The 26069-nt window shown below is 48.8% G+C and overlaps 2 protein-coding genes across 2 annotated transcripts in view; both read right to left on the bottom strand.

Annotated features, from left to right (window-relative positions):
* LOC306815457 (olfactory receptor 14J1-like) overlaps window positions 1-26069 on the bottom strand; it is a gene marked incomplete at its 3' end in the record, with an annotated part of 95671 nt that overhangs the window by 62377 nt on the left and 7225 nt on the right. The window lies entirely within an intron of this gene.
* On the bottom strand, window positions 15366-17228 carry LOC306815455 (olfactory receptor 14J1-like; the record flags this gene model as incomplete). The annotated part of the gene is made up of 2 exons (XM_079332012.1): window positions 17118-17228; window positions 15366-16321 (listed from the first exon to the last, which is right to left on the bottom strand). The coding sequence occupies exon 2, from the start codon at window positions 16296-16298 to the stop codon at window positions 15366-15368; it is 933 nt and encodes a 310-aa protein (XP_079188138.1). The 5' UTR covers window positions 16299-16321; window positions 17118-17228.

Here is a 26069-nt window from a genome sequence, read left to right on the forward strand (position 1 = left end):
GAAGAAACCCTACACAGATATATCGTGCCTCTGAACAAACAACTCAGAAAAATTGAGAAGCATGTGGCTGGAGCTCAGAGCAGAGAACTAGATGGCCCAGTACATGACACACAACCTGCAGATTATGTGTATGTTAAGTCTTTTACAGAAAAGACTCTAGAGCCTCAGTGGGAAGGAGTGTTACAGGTGCTTCTCACTACTAATACTGCAATCAAGATTAAGGAACAGAAGGATTGGATTCATCATATGCAAGTAAAGAAGGCTCCAGAAGCTCCTTGGAAAGCAACACTGGGTGATAATGAACTGAATTGGAAATTTACTTGAGAAAGATGAATAGATTTTGGATAGAAATGTTAGCCTGGAGAACTGTATTTCTCATGATTATGGCCAGAACTGTGACCAAAGTTAATGCAACACCACATATATATAGTACAACTGGGAGATTTTTTTGCCATGGAAAAGCTTATGATGCTTACTACTATGTTATCCCAAATGATGAAGGTTACCAATGCAACTGTCAGGGAAGGGAGAAAGGTTTGGGGTTGTGAATAAACATTTGTTCAGGTTGTATTTAATAAGTATCACCAGAATCCTATGAACGACTTTGAATTGATTCTGGATGTTGTGAGACCTGTTTGTCTACCTGTCCTGAGTTTAGACTTAAAATTGAAGGTGTGCAGTTAAGGGGTGTAGATCAGATTACAATATTACTCAGGATTGTGTTGAATCCCAAATAGATGAGACTGTAGAAAATCCACTGACCCAGAGACCAGAAGAAACCACAGTCACTCAAACCCAAACTACCTCAAGGAGAACAATTCCGCCAATAATTAGCAAAATTGGACCTTGTGCTATTAAGAGACTAGGGACCCAAAGATGATTACTGAATCCAGAGTGGTCCCTGAAGCGAGTAGAAATGGAAATACAAGTAAATGCTTCTGCTATACAATAAGAATGTACCCCAATCCTTACCACTTCCTTTATGGATTGGACCACTTGGTTACAGAAACATGCTCCTGATATGCTCAGACAGAAAAGAGATCTTACTGGGATACTAGGGACAGGATTGGGAATCTTGAACACTATGGACTCAGAAGGGTTAATGAATAAATTGGCTGCAACTGGTAGCAACACAGATAAATTGCAACAACCTCTACAACCTTCTCTGCTAGCCTTAGGTACTAGACAGTGGAAATTTTCCAAAATATTACCGGAGTGGGAAAGTATAGAAGAACAAGACCATGGACTAAAAGTGAAAGCAATGGGAGCGGCTAATGAAAACATGTCCTTAGCCCTTGGATGTGTACAAGCACAATTATGGATGCGATCCGTAGATGCCTCGATTATTAGGGAAGATGGTAAAGGCACATTCCCTGTGGAGATTCACAGAATAGTTTGGTATAATGCTTCTGATTTAGAAAAAGAGCTCCAATCATGGTGGGTCCTAGTTAATTTCGCTTGTGATCCTATAACAAGTATGGTAACTGCCTTTGTTCTAACTATACATAATGCATCAGTGAATCTGACACATCCAATAATTATCTTAGGATTGAACCATGAAGGAGCCATCCTATTCCCTTCCGAGCACAGGAAATGGGCACAGAAGGCTGAAGGGAAATGGCAGACTATTAATATAGAGTCTTGTACATTGAGCAAACAATTGGGGTTCATATGTGAAGGAAACATAAATAATGACCAAGATACCTGTCTGGATACAGAGAAAAGCATTTGCCACTTTGAAGTTCACTTGGCCAACCGGACAACCTTACTTGTTCACAGAGGCCAGGATTGTGTGTGTCTCAGAACACCATGCTCCACCATTCGGGTAGACGAATTAGCTATAAATGAAATCCAGTCCAATCTGTGTATCTGCAAGTTTGTTAGAATTGAAGGTTGTGACTTTTCTTATCAAGCACCTGTGATATCACACCAATATATAAAAGCAAATCTGACCAGTACAGGAAATATCGCCTGTACCTATCAGGATGAATTTGACTTTAGTCAAGCAGCTATTGAAGCATGAGGACTTAAAGGAGATTCTCAAAGAAATTAAGAACAAAGGGAGAAAGACTCTGATCACACTACACCAGGACACAGAAACCATAAGAAGAGCTTTCAAAAGATTGGAAGTAGACACCTCTTACCGTTGGTGGGATGCACTCTTCGGATGGTCACCTTAAGGAACTGGAATACTCAACACATTGGTTCATCCAATTATTGTACTATTAATTTTAATTGGTGTTAGTATGATTATGTCTATTAAAACGTTCATTTGGAATTGGAGGATATTGCAACGAGTAGCAATTCTAACTTCATTGACGAGAGCATTCACTGTAGTTTTAGGAGACACCGTGCCTCAGTATGAGGATAAAGGACTTAGGTACTAATAAAAGAGCGTACTAATTTTATAGAAAAGGGGGGAGTGAGCCATAATATTCGTATATTATTTCATAGTTTTAAGAATTCCATGTTTAGGGAATGAGTTATGGGGTAGTATCTTGAAAAACTTAGGAGCTAGAGGTTAGGAATGTAACCCTTAAACATATATATCCTAGCAGGGGGATTAGAAGTTGACAAAGTCTGGTCATATAATATGCAGAACCAGCAAAATATACCTATGGAAACAATAAGTGAAACTGATATACATTAGAAAATGCTTAGAGTTAACCAAAAGAAACCCATCAATTATAAATTTTGACACTGAAGGCAATAAATGAATAAAGGGACTAACAAGTCAGGTAGTCATGGTAACGAGACAGAGGTAGACGGTTTAGAGCGAGGTAGATGATCCTTACTTCATCTCTTACAACCCTCCGACTCAAATTGAAGACCACCGCCCAAAAACCGAGGGGATACTCCGCAGCCACAATGAGTATGCAGCTAATTTTAATACTAAGTGGGGAAAGGGCAGTGACGGGTAATAAATGTGTATAGGTGTTTTTGAATATGCATGATTTTTGTGAATAAATGAAGGACCAAAAACTGCCGAGGGCGCACACACCTTTTGGAGACATCCCGCATGTTCGCCCAGCACTGAAATAAACATATCCTTTTGACTAAATTCGCTGAAAGGTATTTTCATTGCCTTTCATGCATCACAATGAATATCTCTGACCAGCACACACAGATGTTGTGTACTCTGATGATACCAGGCACCATACCACCTCAAATTCAACTCGGAGGTTTGGCAGCCTGGGGAGTGCGAATTGAGGCAAATTTCTGATTGGGGTTATTGAGGTGAAGAGCAGGAATTATCCTATGATGCCTTTACGGTGGTTGACTGTTGTTCTGTTTGGCAGAACTAGTGGTCCATACAAAAAATTAAGTTGATAGCCCTTCGTCAATTGGTTCAAATGCAGTGATGGAGAGCATGGGGGCAGTGCAGCCTGGTATGCCTTGCCCACCATGCTCCCTGATGGATGGGACATTTTGGTCATTGACTTGAAGGATTGCTTTTTCACAGTACCCTTGTGTCCTGAAGATATGCCAAAATTTGTTTTTACGGTGCCTGCAGTGAACAATTCTGAGCCAGGGCAGAGATATCAATGGAAAGTTTTGCCACAGGATTGTCATTGTAGCCCGACACACTGCAGCAGGCTGCAGCATGGTCTTTCTACTCATCAGGAATGCCAAGCAGATCCTTCCATTGATATCACTGTGTTTATCACCAATCTGGATTTACATCCTACAGGTATCACTGGGTAGCGGAATGAGACATAGTCTGATCCTTTGCACATTCTGGAGTGGGTTATTGTGCCACATCAGCTGCAAAAGACAGCAAGGATGGTGTTGGAATTGTTTGCCTGACTGATAATCAAATGCTGTCTACAACGCGTGCACTTGATAGCAGTGGACCCCACAAGGATTATATTTCCTGTGGAGCAGGAGTTCTTTGAAGGAGGCTTTGTTAATAGTGTTCCTTGCAAAGTGCACTGCAAGATTATAAAGGACAGATTGCTTGTCATCTGCCCAGCCATAAGCTACTGCAAGTAGCAAAGACAGTTAAGTTTTCTTTGAGAACCAAAAGTAGTCGTGTGCCAGTGCAAGGTTCTGCTGCTTTCACTGACCGGTCAGGCGAAATAGGGAAGGCCACTGTTACCTGGGAGGATGAGTCTGATTGGCAAATGCTGGAAGGCCATGTGCTGGAGTCAGTGAATTAGGGGTCTCTCTGAATTCTTCAGAGAGAAGTCAGAGTGCAGGGATTGAATAAGTCTTAGAGTGAGTTCTGATGTCTTTAGTGAGTAAAAGGTCTGGATTCCACAGCAGTAGCTTCTGTTCTGCTGAAGGTTGCAAAAACACTGATATCTTCAGTAGAGGCCACTGTTGTTGACAGGGCTTAGACATAATAGCATTATAGTAAGAATATTGCTTGCATTTCTTAGATAGATTCTATGTGTAGTGTTATACATAACCTGGTGAGCAAAGAAGCTAGAATTCTAATAGGTTAAAGAGTAGTGGTCTGAGTTTGCATCTTAGCTTGTTGGAAAACTGCTATATAGCAGTATGTATTGGGAGAGGTGCTGCTTTTAGCCATTCTGGCTTCTTGCCATTTGCTTATTGCTACTGCTTTTGCCATTGCTTGCCATTGCTTTTGGTATTGCCTTTTGAGACTGATGTGCTTTGTAATAAGATGTGCTTTGTAATAAATAATCTTTTTAACTATTAGCTGTTTTGCTTATTTAGAAGATTACCCAACAAGTAAGAGCCTAAGAGCTCAGAGCAGGATCCTATAGAGCTCCGGGAGTTAGGTGCCTGTAGAGCACCTGGGGGCCAGAAAGAACCTCCACATCTGGAATCCACATTTGGCATCAGTATGTTCAGGGGTGCCACTGCCTTCACTGGCATTTTGGATGGTATGGGAATGGGTTTAGATCACTGTTCCATCCCTGCCCCTTAGGCACCTCACAGCCACTGCAAATCTCCAGCCACATCCCCACAAAGCCATTCTGCAGGATGTCAAAACCTGCTTTTCTCAAGCCCCTCATTCCTTCTGCTGCTGCCCTTCCCTCTTTCAGTTCCCCAGCAGCCTTTCAGCCCAGAAGCTGCTGAGCTCTCGGGATGCTTGCTGCTCTCCAGCTCCCACACCTCCATCATCTCAGGCTCACTGGCATCCAGGAAGTTCAGCAGAGCTCCCTGCCCTGCTGCTCTCTGGAAGGTCTCTGCCAGCCCAGGTTTCTCCAGGGCTCCCATGCCATGGCCAGGAAGGGGAGTGGAGGCAGTGGGAGCAGATGCACGCCCTTGCTTAGTATCCCACCATTTCTGGCACAGCTAAAGAGCCATATGAGGACATGTTCAAACTCCAGTGAAAGGATCAGATCCTGTCAGGGATACATTGGGCCCTTTCTCATCAAGGCTGACATCAAGTACACAAGCCTTTGATTGGACATTCTCTTTACCAAAGCTGTCGTTCACCTGCCTCCTCCTGCACCCCATGGGAAACCCAAAACAACTGCAGGTGCTGGCCCTGCTGCAAAGGCAATCGTGTGGCTGGGCTCTGAGCTGCTCTCCCCATGGCCACCTCCCATCCCTTCCCTCTGGACAAAGTCATGCCAGGGCACACAGCTGCCCAGAAGCTGATGAAGTCTAGAAACAGCATCAGAGACAACTGTGCAGAAGGCCATGGCTGCACAACTCAGAAGCTGAGAGAGCCTGGAACTGACTTTGCAGGACTGCCTGTTCCAGCAAACACCTTCTTGCTTCCCAAGCAGACAGAGTTGACTTAAAACACCACAAAGACATAGACATGGTTCACAGATACCCATAGGTTACTGAATGTAGGAGGATTGCTTGGCCAGATTGGACAACTTGAGCTGCTCTGACTTCTTCTTGGGGTTTTCCCAGCAATAAGGCAGAGCAGGAGCCACGACAGAGCCCAGAAACCATTGAAGGACCTCTCCTGCAATTGGTACATGCTGAGGATGTGAAGTCTGCACTACACCCCCATCTTCCTTGGCTCAGTTGCTTCCCTGGGCTCATACCACAGGAAAAGCTCTCAGATTCCTTCTTACTGATGCTTTAAATTTTAGCTTTCATATTTCCTAGATTCTGTGCTGACTTGTTGTGGGACTCCGAACTTCATATTAAGTGTCAATAGGTTCTCTTCACAGTGGAGTTTAGCCCAAAATTCCTTTTCCAGCTTGAGAATGCAGGACAACTTATATCCACGAAGCATAAACAATGGCAAAGTGAAGGGAGTGGACCCAGATGATGGAACTTTGTGACCTGAAGCTGTAACTGGACAATTAACCCCAATATGGTTATGGCCCAATACTTATAAAAGTGTAAAAACTTGTGATCAGGATCCATCTTGGATCCATCCTGGGTGTAGCCCTGGCCAGGCTCTTCTACTGCCCAAGGTGTATCCCTTTAAGACCTCTAAATAAATAAATAAATAAATAGTTTATTCTTTTAACTCAGTGAAGTGTCTGTTCCAGGTCAGCCTCTCTAGGCATCACTATAGGGCATAAAGTGACAATCTATCATAGAGGACTTAGCTTGATCTCCTTACCTCACGCCCTTTTCCCTCAGAACTCAGCTCCAGGTTGTTTCTACTGACATTTTTGTAGCCAATGCCATTTTTCCCTCTCTCTTCCTCTCCACTGCACATCGGGCTTGGCTGCCTGGAAGGAGAGCTCTTCAGGATGGGAGGCAATGGCTTGGAGGGAAGGAGAATAGAGGGAGGTGACCTGGAAAGATTCTTGGCAGCACTATTGGGAGATAGACCTGCAAAGTGGAGATACAAATGGTAACAGAGGCTGCAATGCCAACCTAAAGCATCTGAAGCTCCATATTCCATGGGACACGTTTCCCGGAAACTTCTAAATAGCTGCCCAGGGAAACATGTTCCTGCCAGCAGCCCCTTGGGGCAGGCCAGGGCCACATCCTGACCCACTTGCACAGAGCTCCCAGGGCAGCAGCCTGGCCTCTGGGCTGCCCTGGGACAGCTGGGAGCCCAGAGCCGTGTGCTTCCAGCAATGGCTCAGCTGCACATGCAGCCTCCTGCTCCTCTCCCTGCCCCACAGCTGAGCACCCCTGCAGCTCCACGGGGCACTGGGAGCAGCACAACTCATGGCAGGGGGCACCTGCAGGGCAGAACTGTTCCCTGGCAATGTGCACAGGCTCTCCAGGCTGGCACAAGACCCTTCCTCCTGCCAGAGATTGGCCCAGCTCCCACCTTACCTCTGTGTGAGGCTGAGCCATGTTCACAAGGGAACAGGTGAGTTAGATGACCTTCCGCCTTTATCATACCATATACATGTCCAATGGTTGAAGCTCTAGAGGGATTTTTGAATTCTTGAGAAAATTTCTTTGTTTTTATTTTTCATGGATCTAGCCTGTGTTTAATTCTTCTGAACACTATTGAGTTATTGTGTCTGAAGGGAAAGGTTGAAAGCTCCAATGATAAGAGGGGAGGAAAGATTTCTTCTTGCTGGTGGCCTTTTGTGAATACCCAGTAAAGACCAACACAGCTGTGACTGCTATTTCGGCAAACCTCAAAGAGCTTTCAGCACCGTAATATCATCCTCAGTGATGGACCCAATCACCAAGCAGAGGAAGAAGAGGAAATTTATCTGTAGTGAGACCCAACATTGATGGCTAAGAAAGAAACAGGACTTGCATCTCCTGACCATGTTCAGTTTGTGGCCATCTGTGGCCACAGTCCCTGTCCTGGCTGACAGTATGAGTGATTTGTCTACTGTCAAAAAGGAGAAAGCAGAGTGAACTAATGACAGAATCTTGTGATGCCATGGGCGTCCTTGCAGGATCACCTGTAGCTGTCAGCCACCAATCCTGACACAGGGCCAGCACTGACAACCATGGACCAATGTTCCCTGAACCCTGGTGAGACTTTTCTCCATTTTGGTCAGGCCTTTCAGGTCCTTTCTATCCTCACCTTTTCCTTCTGTGGCCTTTCCTTTTCCAGTAAAATCCATGTTTGAAACCGTACTTGTGTCTCACAGAAGCATCTCGATTGAATTTGGGAACTCTCTGGGATAGCAGCGAGAGGAGCTGGTCCCCTGCCCTAGAACAAGGTGGGGTGACTCCAATCACCAGCAGTGGGCACAGACAGCAGAGCCAGACATGTCTCCTGCTGCGTCTCCAGCCGCTGTGTCCGTGTCACCCACAACCTTCCCAGCCCCAGCGCGGGGCTGCCCCTTTGTGACGCGCCCACCTGTGGTTCTATTGTTTCTATGGCCACAGAACCTCCACCCCAGCTCCATCCCCTCCCCTTCCCTTCCCTTCCCTTCCCTTCCCTTCCCTTCCCTTCCCTTCCCTTCCCTTCCCTTCCCTTCCCTTCCCTTCCCTTCCCTTCCCTTCCCTTCCCTTCCCTTCCCTTCCCTTCCCTTCCCTTCCCTTCCCTTCCCTTCCCTTCCCTTCCCTTCCTTCCCTTCCCTTCCCTTCCCTTCCCTTCCCTTCCCTTCCCTTCCCTTCCCTTCCCTTCCCTTCCCTTCCCTTCCCTTCCCTTCCCTTCCCTTCCCTTCCCTTCCCTTCCCTTCCCTTCCCTTCCCTTCCCTTCCCTTCCCTTCCCTTCCCTTCCCTTCCCTTCCCTTCCCTTCCCTTCCCTTCCCTTCCCTTCCTTTCCTTTCCCAAGGGCAGCCAGCCCTGGGCCCAACCAGGCCTGAGGGTTTGACACTGTCTAGGAAGTTGATGCTTTCCAAAGCTGCTTTTCAAGGCCTTCATTTATGTCCTTCCCACTGAGTTCTGGGCTGCAGCTTGTTGGCTGAGGATTTTGTTTATTTCTCTTCATAGCAAATAAAGTGCTGTGACACAACCAGTTATTGGCAGTAAAACAAGCTTTGCACCCCCCAGTAGATGACCCCTGAATTCAGTTGGCTGATATCATTAGAGAACAAACTGACCATCCAAACATTCCACCTTTGCTCCTCTTCATTGCTTCAGGTGTTTATTCCCTGCTTTCTTTGTTGCAGAGACACTGAAACACAACATAAACAGGATTTGCCTCAAAATATTTCTGATCTTGGTGCTTCCTGACAATTCAAAATTTTCTTAATGGAAATAGCACGGAGCAGGTTTTTCTGAAATACTCTCCAGCAGAGTGGTTAAAACTAATCATGCTTGATTTGGCAGAACTGAGCATGAGCCAAGGGACCAGTGGGTCTGATCCCTTTTCCTGCATCAGCAAAATTATTTCTTCATGTCTCATCTCTCCTGTCTCCTCAAAGAAGCTTTTCACTCTTCATTCACTGCCCCCAGTATTTAGTGGGCCAATATGATCAGTGTGTCTGTAGGGTGGAAATTGGCCATGCAAAGGTTCTCCTTCATTGTGGCAGGGGTTTATTCCTGCTTTCTTTCCTGCAGACACACCCAAACCCAACACAGCAACACCAGCCTCAAAACGATTCTCATTTTGACTTTCCCTGAAAATTCAGAACCATCCTCAGAGTGTTTCCCTGTTCCCAGGGACAGACTCCATGGCTGGGCTCTCACTTGCACGGAGTGAAGAAGAGCTGTTGCACTTGCCAGTGGTTCAGGGGGTTCACAATCAGTGCTTTGAAAGCAGCTTTTGTGCATACTCTGCCTCCCTGAGCCGAGCAGCATTCCTGGGCATGGACACCCCTGCTGCAGCCAACATCCTCCCAGCACAACTGCAGGAACAAGATTGCAGCAAGCCCTGCCTGAAGGAGTCTCCAGTCTGCTTCAGCCCTGCACCTGCATTGGAATCACTTTGTGCTGCCATGAGGGAGCAAAAGGGGTGAGGGGCTCTTTACAGATGAGGGTCTCCTCAATGTGCTGCTGATGCTGCTTCCTGGGCCTGATTCAGCTGCTGGTGCCTTCTCCCACAGCTGTATCAGGAGGTGCCTGGAAAACTGACACTGCCAGTGCAAGTGACAGCCACACATCCCTGCCGTGGCTCTGCCCATAGGGCGTTCTGCCTACCAAGCTGCTCCAGTCAGGTGATGTTAGACAACATAAAAATAGCTTCAAACAATGCATTTTCCACATTCTGCCAAAATCATGGCCACACAGTCCACATGTTGGGGGCAGACTGCTGTCAGCAGAATGGCGGCAGCCCCAGCAGCTGCTCTCCCCGTGGCTGGATGGCCATGGCAGTGGAGGGGAGTCTCTCATCGCACCCACTGCTGTGGCACCCAGTGCTCTGGAGTTGTTCCCACTGAACTGAGGGTGCTGCTACAGCAGCAACATCACACATTTGATAACAAAGACTTGGAATGGCATACAGGAGTTGCCTGAAGAGCTACTTAAAAAAAAAGGGGAGGGGGCAGGGGAGTTAGAATAGTTCACTCCTTCTAATACAAGCATACATGGATTTAAACAGGGACATTGGGCTAATCATACTGGGGACTGGTTTGAAAGCCTTGTCTCTAGCTAGGTTTTTTCAAGAGAAAGGAGTAGATAATATTTAACAACACATCTGTGAGCAAGTCTGAGCCAGAACTCAAAGCAAGAGACAAATACTCCCAGATTTGCTACCCATAGGGAAAGGAAGCAGAAAAGCAGATAAAACAAGTGCCATTGCAGCTAAATTGCCTGCATTTATCTCATGGTCCAACCTTTCTGTACAAAAGCACCTCAATTCAAATGCACAGCTGAAGATCAAGGAATGAAAGTGTTTTAAGAGCATTTAAAGCCTGGTTCCCTTTACTTTCAAGGAAAGGGAGATGCTAAATTCCTTAAAAATATCAATGTGGGTCTATTTGGGACTGCATCCTACAAAACAAGGAATAGATGTTTAGAGCTGCAGAACTGTTTCATTGGAAAACCGCTTTAAGACCAGAGAATCCCCCGAATAATCTGAGGCTGCTAACACTGCCAAGGTCACCACTAAAGCATATCCTAGGACAGGATGCTCTTGGCCTTCTTGGCCACCTGGGCCCTCTCTGGCTCATGTTCAGCCACTGCCAAATAGCACCCCATGACTTTTTCTTCTGAGTGGCTTTCCAGCCTCTCTGTCCCCAGCCTGGAGCCTCCCATGGCTGTTGTGGCTGACATGCAGCATGGGGCCCTTCACCTTGTTGAACCTCATACAGGTGGCCTCAGCCATGATCCAGCCTGTCCAGGTGTCTCTGCAGACACTTTCTACCCCCCAGCAGATCAACAGTTCCACCCAGCATGGGTGCCTCTGTTCCCAGGGAAACTCGCTGACCTGTTTGGCATGGACACTTTTGTTTGGAGCCCCAACATTGGGAGTGGAGGTCTGGGCTCCTGGCCAGCTCAGGGGGCCTTGGCCCAGGAGTGTCACGATCCTCTCAATCTGAGCGTGAGTCGTGATGGTTTGTTCAACCCCAGGATGCAAAAGACAAAACAAGAGACTCAGGTTTGTTTAGCAGAAAGCAGTAATGCAGTTTATTGCATGCTAACAATCAAGTTTTGAGAGAGGGAGAGAGAGAGGGATGAAGTAAAACGGGGAGAGAGAGGGAGAAAAGATGGGATATAGCTACCAACAGACAGGAGGCATCCTCATGGCCTCCGATGAGAGGAGACGAGATGCATCTTCAATCCCTTGGGGAGAAAGAGATCTCAAAGTCTTTTTAGGAAAGTCACTTTTTATAGTCCTTTTCCAAAGCGAGTGGTCTCTGGCCAAAAGGTGGGAAGATTTATGGACTATTGTGTGTGGAGATCGTAGCCCCATGATGCAGGTTCGGGGACAGGGTGTGATAATCAGCACCCTGCAGCACCATGACAAGCATAAGGCACAGCTACAAAGAGTCCTTGGCCTGCAAGCATCCACCTTGGCCAGGCAGGAGTTCCAGTTCAGGGCAAGTGGTTCAATATCAGGGCCCAGTCTCTGATGATGGTCGTGAGGCAGATCAGAAAACTCTGGACCGACTCTTACATGTGGTCAGTGGGGTGTAGGCATTGATGTCTTCATAGTGGGTATGGTCAGAAAAGTGTGGTCACTGGTTGTGGTTAGGTAGGGTGAAGGGTGGATGCAGTCAGTGGGTGTGGTCAGTGGGCTGTGGTCACTGTTTTTTGGGAAAGGGTGTGGACAGTGGTGTGTAGGCAGTGGGTGTGCTCAGTGGGCTGCGGTTATTGGGGTGTGGTTAGCGGAGATGGTTTGTGTGGTCAGTGGGTGTGGTCAATAGCTCTGGTCAGTAGGTGTGGTCAGTGAATGTGGCAAATTGGGTAACAGGTGAGGATTGTCAGTTGGGTGATCGGGGATGTGGTCATTGGTGTGGTCAGTGGGTGTGAGCAGTGGGTGTGGTTGGTGGGTTTGGTCAGTGAGGGGTGGTCACTTGGTGTGGTCTTTGTGGGCAGTGGAGGTGATCAGTGGAGGTGTGGTCAGTGGGTGAGGTCAGTGGGGGTGTGCTCACTTGGGTGGTCATTGCATTGTGGTCAGTGAGGTGACCATTGGGTGTGGTCAGTGGGGTGGTCAGTAGGTGTTATCAGTGGTTGGGGTCAGTGGGTAATGGTCCTTGTGGTGGTCAGTAGGGTGTGATTAGTAGGTATGGTCAGTGAGGTGTGGTCTGTTTAGTGGTCAATGGTGTGTTCAGTGGGATGTGGGCCTCAGTGTCTGGGCAGTGGGTGTGGTCAGTGATGGGGGTGATTGGGCATTGGTATGGGCTGCCCAGAGAGGTGGGTGAGTCACTGTACCTGGAGATGTTTCAGGATAGACTGGATGTGGCGCTGAGTGCCATGGACTGTGTGAGAAGCTGCTGTTGGGTAACAGGCTGAACTTGATGCTCTTCAAGGTCTTTTGCAGCCTGGGTGATTCTGTGATGATTGTGACACTGCAGGGCCCTGGGGAAGCAAGGGGCCATTGTGACACTGTAGGGCCCCATGTAACTGAGAGGACCAGAGTGACACTGTGTACAACATGGAACCACAGAGCCAAGGGGCCACTGTGACACTGCAGAGGCCCAGGGAACCAAGGGTCCAGTGCTGCTTCTCAGGGACTCCTGGAATGAAGGAAACCATGATGACACCATGATACGCCTTGGGACAAAGAGGCCATTGTGACACTGTGCAACATAGGAGAGCATTGCTGCAATGTGAGACCTCATGGAACCAAGGATCCATTGTGACACTGCAGGGCCTTGGGGGATCAAGGTGCCATTGTGACACTGTGGGGCCCAAGGATCCAAGGGACTTTGTGACACCAAGGGGTCCCAGGGAACCAAAGGGACATTGTGACACTGGGAAGCCTCATGGAATCATGGAGACCACTGTGACACTGCAGGGCCTCATGGAGCTGTGGAGACACCAGGTTGGCTGGGAAATTTCATCTGCTGCAGGGTAGGAGGACTCTGCAGAGGGACCTGGACAGGCTGGATCCAGGGCCCAAATCCAGCAAGGTGAAGTTTAACAAGACCAGATGCCGGGTCCTGCACTTTGGCCACAACAACCCCTGCAGCACTTCAGGCTGGGGACAGAGTGGTTGGACAGAACCAGGCAGAAAGGTTCCTGGGGGCACTGATGGACAACAGGCTGGACATGAGCCAGCAGTGTACCCAGGGGGACAAGAAGGCCAGTGGTACCTGGCCTGGGTCAGGAATGGTGTGGCCAGCAGGACCAGGGCAGTGATTCTTCACCTGTACTCAGCACTGGTTGGGCAGCACCTCGAGTGCTGTGTGCAACTTGTGGGTCCGCAATTTAGGAAGGACATGGAGGGGCTGGAGTGTGTCCAGAGAAGGGCAACAAGGCTGGTGAGGTGTCTGGAACATAAGTCCTGTGAGGAGTGTCTGAGGGAGCTGGGGATGTTTATTTTGGAGAGGAGGAGGCTCAGGAAGACAAGGTAATGTCAGGACACAGGTTGGACTTGATGATCTCCAAGGTCTTTCAAACTTCGCTGATTCTAATTCTCTGAAACCATCCTTGGAACAGTTGCAGGATGAGCCCTGGGGCCTCCTCTTCAGAAGGTCCAGCAGCCCAGGTCCCTCAATTTCTCCACACAGCCTCAAAGCCCATCCAACAGAGCCTCTCCAACCCCTCCTCACTGCCCAGAACAGGGAGCCCCATACCCAGACACACCAGCCCAGATGTGCCCACCTGGCCTGTGGTGCCTCTGGCAAGGGAGCAGCACAAGGCAATGCAGGACCCTGCAGACAATTCCTGAAGCACCTCTAGGATGACCCTGCTCACCAATGGATGCTCCATGGTGCCAACTGAGGAACTGAAATGGGGAGTGGGGCCAGATAAGAAAGGCAAACAGGCATGAATTGTTTGCAGGGGAGGGAACAGGGATGGAAAAGAGGAAGAAATTTTTACCCGGATAGAGGAAAGAAAGCAAAGGTGAAGCAGAAGAAATGCTCAGGGCAGTTTGGAGGTGTCTGCCAAGCATCCCTGGCTCTGAGCAACAACATCTGCAGTGGGACAGGAAACTCACAGATCATGGAAACAAAATTTCTGCCTCACATCAGAGGCCACAACGAACCTGAGTGGTTTCCCTCCTGTCCCGCAGCCCTTGCTGGCCCCACAGATTGATGCATTTCTGTTCACTCAGCTCCATCTCCCCACAGCAGCACCATGGGGGTGCTGACACCTGCTCTGTGCAGTGCAAACAGGGGCTCCTGAGCCAGTGCTGCCATGTCTGTGCCTGCAAGGATGCGGCACCTGTGTGAGCTAGGGGAGAGGCCAGGGCTGCAGAGGGGGGATGTTGTTGGCAGCTGCATGAGGACGCTCTGGGACGCTGCCCTGGGCTGTCCAGCGCAGTGGAGATGGATCAGCCCCTGCTCTGCTGCTCCTTGCCAGGGTCTCCCCTTGAAGGCACCTTGCAGAACACCAGCCATGCTGTTTGCCCACAGCCTGCCCACGGCCAGCCTTGGGCAGCTCACGGGGGTTTTCTCTGCTCAGCACTAGCCTGGCCAAGTGTTGTGGAGAGAGTCTGGCCAAGGAGCCTGGAGCCCCCTGGCCCTGCCCTGAGGCATCAGCACTGCCCCAGCAGTGCCCATGGCCTGTCCCTGCTGCAGCCCCGGCACTGCCACCCCCAGGGCTGTGCCTGGCCCCGAGAGCACTCAGGCCCTGCAGCAACACGAGGGGCAGGAGGGCAGCAGGGCAGTGGCACGGGAGCAGCACTGGCAACACCAAGTGCTGCTGCTGCTGGGCACAGCTGCTGTGCCAGCACTGATCTGCTCCAGCTCTGCACACAGACATTGTTGCTGCACCTCCAGGGAAGGGAACGAAAGGGGCATCTCTGAAGAAAACTTTGTTGGGAGAGAAATCCTTCAGTGTGTTTAATGCCACGAAGACTGCAACCCTTTATTGACACATTTTGTGGCCACAGGGAAGATGGAGAAACATAATGAGCAAAGGAACAGAGTGAGTTTTTTTAATGGACAATGTGATAAAACTAAAACAAAGCAAAAATAACCCCACAACCAAACCAAGAAGAAGTATAAAAGATGACTTTTATTACAAGTGGTTTTCAGAAATTGACTAGCAGTTTAATGTTCCTGAAAGCAGCCAGTCATCAGTGTCCACACTGAAGCCTTGAGCTCTTGATTCCTCAGGCTGTAGATGAGGGGGTTCAGGACTGGAGGCACCACTGAGTACAGAACTGACAGGGCCAGATCCAGGGATGGGGAGGAGATGTAGGGGGGTTTCAGGTAAGCAAATGCAGCAGTGCTGATAAACAGGGAGACCACAGCCAGGTGAGGGAGGCAGGTGGAAAAGGCTTTGTGCCGTCCCTGCTCAGAGGGAATCCTCAGCACAGCTCTGATGATCTGCACATAGGAGAAAACAATGAAAACAAAACATCCAAGTGCTAAACAGGTACTAACAGCAGTGAGCCCAAGTTCCCTGAGTTTGGAGTGTGAGCAGGAGAGTTTGAGGATGTGTGGCAGTTCACAGAAGAACTGGCCCAGGACATTGCTGTGGCACAGGGGCAGGGAAAATGTATTGGCTGTGAGCAGCAGAGCATTGAGAAAGCCACTGGCCCAGGCAGCTGCTGCCATGTGGGCACAAGCTCTGCTGCCCAGGAGGGTCCCGTAGTGCAGGGGTTTGCAGATGGACACGTAGCGATCGTAGCACATGATGGTCAGGAGGGAATACTCTGTTCCAATGAAAAAGATAAACAAAAAGAGCTGTACAGCACATCCTTTATAGGAGATGTTCCTGGTGTCCCAGAGGGAATTGTGCATGGCTTTGGGCACAGTGGTGCAGATGCAGCCCAGGTCAGTGAGGGCCAGGTTGAGCAGGAAGAAGAACATAGGGGTGTGCAGGTGGTGGCCGCAGGCTACGGCGCTGATGATGAGGCCGTTGGCCAGGAGGGCAGCCAGGGAGATGCCCAGGAAGAGGCAGAAGTGCAGGAGCTGCAGCTGCTGCGTGTCTGCCAGTGCCAGCAGGAGGAAGTGGCTGATGGAGCTGCTGTTGGACATTTGCTGTGTCTTGGAATGGGGATCTGTAAAAAAAAAGCAATCATGGAATAATTCAGTTCGGAGAGACTTCAAATATCCTAGCCCAGCTTGGTGGCACTTTCCCCCCACTACCTGCCCAGAGCTCTACTACCTGGAGCTGTCCCTGCCAGCAGCTGCATCCCTGTGCCCAGGGCTGGGGTCTGCAAGTGCTGCCAGAGCCCAGCCCAGCCCTGGGGACTCAGCTCTGCCCTGCACACACCTCCCAGCACAGGGCAGTGTCCAGGCCAGCTCAGCCTCTTCAGAATTTTGATGGCAACGTCAGAGCATCCCCGAGGATGCTGGAAAAGCAATGCGGATGCTGCATTTAAGGGGTCCTGTGCTGATTTTTGTCACTTCATAATTTTTGAGATCTGAGGAATTTTCTTAGTTTTTATCATCCTGAAGTGAGTGATCATTATCAGTTTGAAATTTCCCATCCAGGCAACCAGGAGCAGTAGATTAAAAAAGAATGATTTTCCCTTTTACACAGGTGCTTCCTGGCAGTGCTCCCTGTAAAATCTCATTGGTAATCTTCTGCATTTAAATGTCATGCTGGGAGCAGCCCTGAACAATGCAGCATTTTCATCACACAAGGACAAAACTTCCAAGCCTTACCAGCTTCCACCCAGACCTTGTCCCCCAGGGCTGGGGCAGCTCCCAGGGCTGGCTGAGAGCTGTCCCTGACTGGCAAGAGTGTCCCTGTCCCAGCACAGCTCCTTGGGCTGCAGGACCCTGATCTGCAGCACAGCCCTGGGCACGCCTGGCTACTCCACAAAAGAGAGAATCAGAGAATGTACTCACTGAGTCTGTAGGCATTGGGATGTTCCAGCTTCAGGAGATCACTGCAGGAGCTGCTGCTGCCTTGTCCTGCAGCCAGAGGCTTCCTGTGTCAAGGGCTGGGAGTGATTCTGCCCCAGTCACTTCTGAGCACCTTCCCAGCCCTGAATGATTGAAGCTCTCAGTCCCTCTGTGCTGTACCTGGGATGGCTGCAGGCAGTGCCCAGCCCTACTGGGCTGGGAGAGGAGCTGCTCCTCAGCAGAAATGTCTTTTTGAAGCTCTTCTTGGTTGTCAGGATTGCCCTCTGTGCCAGGAGCTCGGCCCAGCTGAGCAGCACAGACAGAGCACAAGTAGTTTAATGACCTTCTCAGGGCTTTGGTGCTGTTTACATAAGACTCAGTCCCTCAGAGTATGCTGAAAAAACTTCTCAAGAACTCTAAGTGAGGTTTAAAGTCCAAAGTTTCTTGAAATTTTAATGGATCCCACTGGGAGATATGATTGAGAAAGTGTCCTCAGGTTCCAGTCAGTGTAGAACACTGGTGGCAGTGATGACAGGAGGGGACAAACAAGGGAAAGGTGTCTCTGATGCTGAGCAAACCTGGATGTGTAGAATGACGTGTCCACATAAGCTTAGGAGTTATCCCACATTGGACCTGAGATCTGAAAAAAAATGATGCCCACTTTAACACCAAATTAGTGTTAAGAAGTCTTAGTCTGATATTTTGGATATTTGGTTACAGCAGGGCCTCACAGAACCAAGGAGTCACCTGTGACACTGTGAAACCTCAAGGAACAAAGGGACCTTTTTACACTGTGGGGCTGCATGGAACCAAAATCCGTTTTGTCAGAGTGGGGCCATATGGAATCTGTGGTCACTTGTGACACTAGGAAACCTCATGGAACCAAAAGTACATTGTGACAGAGAAAGGCCTCATGGAACCAAGGGGCCATTGTGACACTGTGGGGCCACATGGAACCAATGGTCCATTGTTATACTGCAGATCCAAGGAGGCCATGGTGACACTATGGAATCTCCTGCAGCCATGAGTGCATTGTGACACTGCTGGGCCCCACAGAACCAAAAAGTCCATGGTGACACTGCAGAACTGTTGCTGAGATCATGAAAGCTCATGGAACTAGAAGTCCATTGTGACCAAAGGACCATTGTGACACTGTAGGGCACCATGGATCCGAGGGATCATTGTGACACTGTGCCTCGTGGGGCCTGGTGGAACCACAGGCATCATTTTGACACTGCTGGGCCACATGGTCCCATAGGGCCAGTGTGAAACAGCAGGTCTTTGTGAAACCAAAAGACCATTGTGGCTTTACAGAGCGTTGTGCAGCCAAAGGGCGTCTGTGATCCTGCAGGGCACCGTGGATCCATGGAGAACATTGTGGCACTGCCAGACCCCATGGAATCATGGAGACAGTTGTGATGCTGTAGGTTCCCACAGAACCAAGGGGACATGAAAAAGGTCTGGCATCCTTGGCCTCCCATGGACAACCAGACAGGTCAAAAGTAATTTTGCACGACAAGGGCTGCCTCTCATCAGCCCCTGGAGCACTGGGGCTCTGGGCTTTCCTTCCTATAGAAAAGAACTCTGTCTTTCTGGTGCCCCTGGCCGAAATTGGTACTGCCCCTAAAGAACTCCCTGTATGCAAGGGTTTCTCTCGGAGAAAAGCTGCCATGACAACCAGATATGGCTGTCTTTGGCTCTGGTGGTCACCTCCCATCTGCCCCTGAAACACTGAGTCTCTATTCCTTACTTCCTATGGAAAATACCTGTCTCTCTCATCCAGGGCCAACGGCCAAAACTGGGATTTGGCCTCCCAGATTCTATCTGTCCGAGGATTGCTCCCAGACAAAAGTAGCCAGAACAGAGCGGTCTGGCTGGTCTTGTTCCTCTGGTGATTTTCTTAGATTATGAACTCAATGATATCAATTGTAAATACTTTGGAGAGGGCCCAGAGAACTCCCAAGGTGAGGTATGCAGGCTTCAGGTACATAACCACAGTACAGGGACAAAGGAGCTCTGTGCTCAGTGGAGTGGAGACTGAGAACAGTGGAGGAGAGCCATCAGAGTGTTTAAAGAGGTGTTTCAGAGACACTTCTGATATAGTGTAAAACTGCCTAAGAAAGAAAGAAAGAATGAATGCAAAGTGCAGTTGGGATAGACCAGACTGGATGCAAGAAGAGAGGAATTTCCCTCCCAGGGCAGGGCTGTGGTGCAACACATCCCCTTGAAAAAATCCTGAGCAGCCCAAGGCTGCCCATGTCCTTCTTCCTGCTCCACCTGGCCCTCAGAGACCTGGGCACCACCTGCACCACTGTGCCCAAAGCCATGCACAATTCCCTCTGGGACACCAGGAACATCTCCTATAAAGGATGTGTTGCTCAGGTTTTCTTTTTTGTTTTCTTTGTATCAGCAGAGTATTATTTCCTGACCATCATGTGCTACGACCGCTACGTGTCCATCTGCAAACCCCTGCACTACGGGACCCTCCTGGGAAGCAGAGCTTGTGCCCACATGGCAGCAGCTGCCTGGGCCAGCGCCTTTCTCTAGTCACTGCTGCACACAGTCAATACATTTTCCCTGCCCCTGTGCCATGGCAATGCCCTGGGCCAGTTCTTCTGTGAAATCCCACAGATCCTCAAGCTCTCCCTGCTCTCACTCAAACTTCAATGAACTTGGGCTTCTTGCTGTTAGTGTCTGTTTAGCACTCACTTGCTTTCTATTCATTATTTTCTCCTATGTGCAGATTTTCAGGGCTGTGCTGAGGATCCCCTCTGAGCAGGGACGGCACAAAGCCTTTTCCACCTGCCTCCCTCACCTGGCCGTGGTCTCCTGTTTACCAGGACTGGGTTTTTTGTCTACCTGCAGGCCCGCTCCATCTCCTTCCCATCTCTTGATCTAGTTCTGTCAGTTCTGTACTCGGTGGTATCTCCAGCCCTGTACCACCACACCCTGCTGGCCACACCATTCCTTATCCAGGTCAGAAACCATTCGCTTTCATGGCCAGCTGGGCACACTGCTGGCTCATGTACAACCTATTGTCCATCAGTGCCCCCAGGTCCCTTTTTGCCTGGTCACTGTCCAGCCACTCTGTCTCCAGCCTGTAGTACTGAAGAGGGTGTTGTAACCAAAGTGCAGGGCGTGGCACTTGGACTTGTTAAACCTCACCTTGTTGGATTTCTGCCCTGGATCCAGCCTGCCCAGGTCCCTCTGCAGAGCCCTCCTACCCTGCAGCATATGAAATCTCCGAGCCAGTCTGGTGTCTCCACACTTCCATGAGGCCCTGCAGTGTCACAATGGTCTCCATGATTCCATGAGGCTTCCCTGTGTCACAATGTCCCTTTGGTTCCGTCGGACTCCTTTGTGTCACAGAGTCCCTTGGATCCTTGGGCCCCACAGTGTCACAATGGCATCTTGATCCCCCAAGGCCCTGCAGTGTCACAGTGGATCCTTCGTTCCATGAGGTCGCACAGTGCAGCAATGCTTTATTAGGTCCCACAGTGTCACAATGGCCTCTTGATCCCAAAGGGGTGTCATGGTGTCAAACATGTTTCCTTCATTCCCTGAGTCCATGAAGAGCAGCACTGGCATGGGTCCCTGCAGTGTCACTGTGGCCCCATCATTGCACGAGGTCCTGCTCTGTCACAATGTTCTGCATGGCCCCACAAGGCCCTGCAGTGTCACAGTGGCCTCTTGGTTCCATGAGGCCTCCAAGTGCTGCCATGAATTCCTTGGTGCTGCAGTGTCACAATGGAGCCCTGGTTACACAAGATCCTGCAGTGTCATGAGGGACCCTTGGTTCCATGGGGCACCACAGTGTCACAATTGTGCCCTTCATTGCAAGAGTCCTTGCAGTGGAACAATGTCCCTTTGATTCCACTGTCCTGAGGTTCTCACAAGGCTCTACTTGGTCCCACAGTGTCACAATGGCCCCTTGGTTCCACAAGGACCCAGACTGTCAGCATGGACTCCTTGATTCCATGTGGCCCCACAGTGTCACAGTGGCCCCTTGGCTCTGTGGTGCCATGTTGTACACAGTGGCACTCTGGTCATCTCAGTTCCATGAGGTCCTGCAGTGTCACAATGGCCCCTTGCTTCCCCAGGGCCCTGCAGTGTCACAGTCATCACAGAATCACCCAGGCTGGAAAATACCTTTGAGAGCATCAAGTTACACCTGTGACCCAACACCACCTTGTCAGCCAGACCATGGCACTCAGTGCCACATCCAGTCTATCCTGAAACACTTCCAAGGACAGTGACTCACCCACCTCCCTGGTCACCCTATTCCAATGGGCAATCACTCTTTCTGTGAAGAATATTTCCTAATGTTCATCCTAATTGTTACCTGGTGTAGCTTAAGGCTGTGTCCTCTTGTCCTGTGACTGTTCCCTGGAAAAAGAGCCTGACCTCCACCTGGCTGCACCCTCCTGTCAGGGAGTTGCAGAGAGTGATAAGGTCTCACTTGAGCCTCCTCCGGGATAAACATCCCCAGCTCCCTCAGCTGATCCTCACAGGACTTGTGTCCCAGACCCCTCACCAGCCTTGGTGCTCTTCTCTGGACACACCCCAGCCTCTCCACGTCCTTCCTAAATTGGGGGCCCAGAAGTGGACACAGCACTTGAGGTGGTGCCCAACTGGTGCAGAACACAAGGGAAGAATCACTGTCCTGTTCCTGCTGGCCACACCATTCCTGATATATTGTAGTTCCAGGTGTTGGATGAGGGAATTAGAGGGAGAGGTTGCGGATAAAGTGTTATTTATTGTCATCCATGAAGGGTCTTGATTTTCATATCTATTCAGACTTCATTAGAAGATTCAGGGGTTCAATATCAATTGGACATTGCTGGTATCAGTCAATAATTACGAAAAGAAATCAGGACAAAATACTTCTCCCTGCATTGTTTTCAATATAGTATATAGCATATTCACTTTGAATGCACTACTGAAATCTGTCTAATTAATCACAGAAGAATTGAAAACTTAAATTATCCCCAGGGGCTTTTCTTATTTGGGTGTTTTGAACAAATACTTTTGAGTTTTTCTCACTGAATCCCTGAACTGAAGAGGTCAAGAAAGAAGAGTTCAATATTAAGTTTGTCGTGGATTTAACATTGGCCAAATTGCCAGTGCACCCATTAGAATTATTTACTCATTTTCTGCTGTGAGATGGGATGAGGAGAAAGGCAAAACTAGCTCAAACTTTAAAAGGTACAAAGAAAAAACTTTATTACTAGAAATTACAAGAAAAAAAAATCTCAATAAAACTTTCAGAACATTTCTCCTCCCCCTACAACTTCTTTTCTTTCACACTGATAACATCCAGAAATGGATCAGTCAATTTGCCATCTCTATAAATAGCCTTTCACCCATTTACTTGGGTGAGGAGAACTTTTCATCAGTCTATGGAGATTTTACCACAAGAAAACAGTTTTCTCCCAGCCCTGTGTCACAGTGAATCAGCCTTTCAGGAGAATGTAAATCTGATCACTGTGTAAAAATCCCTTTCTCGACTTACAGTTTTTCCATAACAATTTTTGAGGACCATATCAATTTATGAGGCAGCACTCACAGGCTGATGGCCTCCCCACCCCCTTGGCCCAGGGGTTTATGGAAAATCTTATCAGGGGCAGCATTCCAGCTCCGCCATGGGCCGGTCTGACCACTCTGGGGGGAGGGGGAAGCAGGCAGGATCTCAGCAACTGATGGCTCTGTCTAGTATTTCCCCTTTCCCCAAGTTACTCAAAATTTGGAAGAGGACAGAAACAGAAGAAATAGAAAACATAGAGAGAAAGACAAAAAATAAACAGAGATGCACACTCTTGGATCCCAGTACTGTTCAGACAGAAATTCCAAGAGGAGGTAGGATCAAGATGTGTGCTTGCCTAGTGGTCTGCCTTGAATTCTCCTTGGTCTTCCTGGGTCCCTCTCCCAGGTAGGACTTTTGGTCATTGGGTCACTCAGGAGCTGGGCTGGGGCTCCAGGGATGAGTGTGGAGCATTTCTTTTGGTGTGACACAGACCACAGGAGCAGGAAGGGACTTAGACTGAGAACGTGCTCCGTGTTTTTTAAGCCCTTGGGCCTTCATGGGCCTCCCCCTCCGGTGGGTCTTGTGATTGCTCGGACAATCAGAGCCTGGGTCAGCACCACCACACTGTGTGACTGACTGACAGCTCCTGCCAAGGTGTCTGGGACACTGATCTCATCCAGTCTCTGACTGTGACCATGGTGACACTGCGGTACCTCATGGAACCATGGGTCAGTTGTGACAAGGACAGTAGCAGATCCAAGGACACCATGGAGACACCACAGAGCCTCATAGAACCAAAGAGACCATTGTGACATTCTTGTGCCTCATGGATTCAGGGGGACAATTGTGACTCCAGACCCCTATGGAACCAGGGGTCAAGGATGAAGCTCTGGGGCTCATAGAACCAAGGAGCCATTGTGAAACTGAAACATGGAAAATTAAAATTAAAATTAATGAGTTAAGGGTAAAAATACAGGAGGATGCTTTAACTAGAAGGGGACTGGCAATATTCTCTGAGTGCTTAACATTCACTGCCTTTGCAAGAACAGGAGGACAGAGAAAGGCTTCAAGATAAGATAGAGGGGCAAGAATTTGCAAGCAGGATGGAAGAGTGAGACCCATTCCAGATAACGGGGATTCCTTAGACCTCTGAGCCAGCAAAAAATGGTATTAAGGTCTGGAAAGGAACCTAAGACTAATATGCAAAGAAGGTGAGGTAAAAAGTTCAAACTGAGAGGAAGACTGTTTACTTCATCCCAGAACAACCAACAAGGAGCAGTGTGCAGTCACAAAGTGCCGTGGAGCTAATTTTAATATGAAGCAGGGACAGGGGGGATTAGGAAATGAATATGTATCAGGTGCATTGTGCAATCCTAGTTTGTAGAGAATAAAAAGAGAGGTGCAAGTCGTCAAAGGTGTGCATGTTTTTGGAGGAGCTTCCCCCCTTTCACCTCAGTGCTGAATAAAATACATACCTATAATTTACTTTGTGGGTTATAAAGTTTTTCTGTGCATCAATTTGGGTGACCCTGCTGCTCCCCTGAGATTTTGGGGCTCCCTCTTTGCCCACCTCAGAGCTGGAGCCGGTGCAGAATCCCATCTGCACCAACCACACAGACCAAAGCACCTGGGTGTACCTGCGCTGCATCATCTCCTGAGGTAACTCAGGGCTCCCTCCCACCTCTGGGGCCCTCGCCTGGACTTTTGGGGTAACCCTGAATGTTTGAGTGCCCCCTGACAGCCACCCCACCATGGAGGGTCATCTGTGCCCATGTTGACTGAAAGGATGCAACAGTGACCATTATCTTTTCCCAGCCCATCCAGGAGAGTTGGGACACTTGGGTGCTCCAAACATCACCTAGACATCCCCAAAAATCACCTGGATACACCTGGGTAGACCCCAGTATATCCTGGATCACGGCAAAAATCACCTGGATACACATGGGTACCTCTTGGATCACTGGGTCACCCAAAACCCCTAGGGACCCCCAAAATTGTTGTACCAAAAATCCTCATTGCTTTGACTGGGTGGACTTGGTGTCCCTAAATTCCCATTGACTTCAATGGCTAAACCCAGTGCCACAAAAATTTTGTTGTTAAAAATCTCGATTTTGGCTTCAGAATTCCCAGAATTTGGTCTGAAAATGGAGATTTTTGGGCTTACCTGGAGGCACAGCTCCAACACAGGTCAGAGGTGTGGGATCAGGGATTCAGAATTGGCTTCCAGGAATTCATCCAGGACTTCCACAAAATCAGCATCGTGATCCTGGAAGGGAAATTCCTGGAATTGTGCCCAACATGTCTCCCACATTTTTCCCAAATTGCCCCATTTTAGCATCAAAGTTCCACAAAAGTCCTGTTGAATTTAATGGATAGGCTGGGTGTCCCTAAATCCACCAAGACTTAAACAGGGTAGACCTGCTGTATCTAAATCCCTATTGATTTCTTTTGGGTGACCTGGTATCTTTGAATCCCGATTGATTTCAATTGGCAGGCTTGATATCCAAAATATGCCTGTCAGAAGATCATTATAACAAAAGATGGGCAACTCAGAGACATTGTAAAAGACAGTTTATTGCTTTATTGCACCACTCTCATAGAAGGGTGAGACATTAAAGGTGTTACACCAAATGCCATAATATCGGAAGCCATCTCATTCTTAGTTACAATGCCTTACATTACTTTTTAGCCAATCACATATTTCTTATGAAATTTGCGAATGTCTTTTATCACCAATCATTAATTGTTTTGCTTCCCACAGCTTTGCTGCCATGTGCATTTTTCAACCAATCATATAACACTTCACAAACTTGTAATGATACATCTTAAACTTCTAACTAACCAGCTAACTAACACCACCCAGTCACTCAGACCATGGGACTCAGTGTCACATCCAGTCTATGCTGAAACTCTTCCTGGGACAGTGACTCATCCACCTCCCTGGGAAGCCCATTCAAATGCCCAATCATCTTCTTTGTGAAGAGTATTTATTCATGTCCAGCCTAAACCTTCTTTGAGGCAGCTTTAATATGTGTCCTCTTGTCCTGTCACTGTTCCCTGGGAAAAGAGCCCAACTCCACCTGGCTGCACCCTCCTGTCAGGGAGTTGCAGAGAGTGATGAGTTCTCCAGTGGGTCTCCTCCAGGATAAACATCCCCAGCTCCCTCAGCTGATCCTCACAGGACTTGTGTTACAGACCCTTCACCAGCCTTGTTGCCCTTCTCTAGACACTTTCAAGCTCCTCCATGTCCTTCCTAAATTGGTGGCCCAGAACTGGACACAGCACTTAAGGTGCTGCCCACCCAATGCCGACAACAGGGGACGAATCACTGCCCTGTGCTTGGTGGTTGCACTGTTCCTACTCCACAGGAGTCTGAGGGGTTGGATGAGGGAAATGGTGAGGAGGGGATGAGGACAAAGTGTGATTGATTG

Source organism: Erithacus rubecula, assembly GCF_903797595.1.
Source record: "Erithacus rubecula genome assembly, contig: scaffold_135_arrow_ctg1, whole genome shotgun sequence".
Taxonomy (NCBI): domain Eukaryota; kingdom Metazoa; phylum Chordata; class Aves; order Passeriformes; family Muscicapidae; genus Erithacus; species Erithacus rubecula.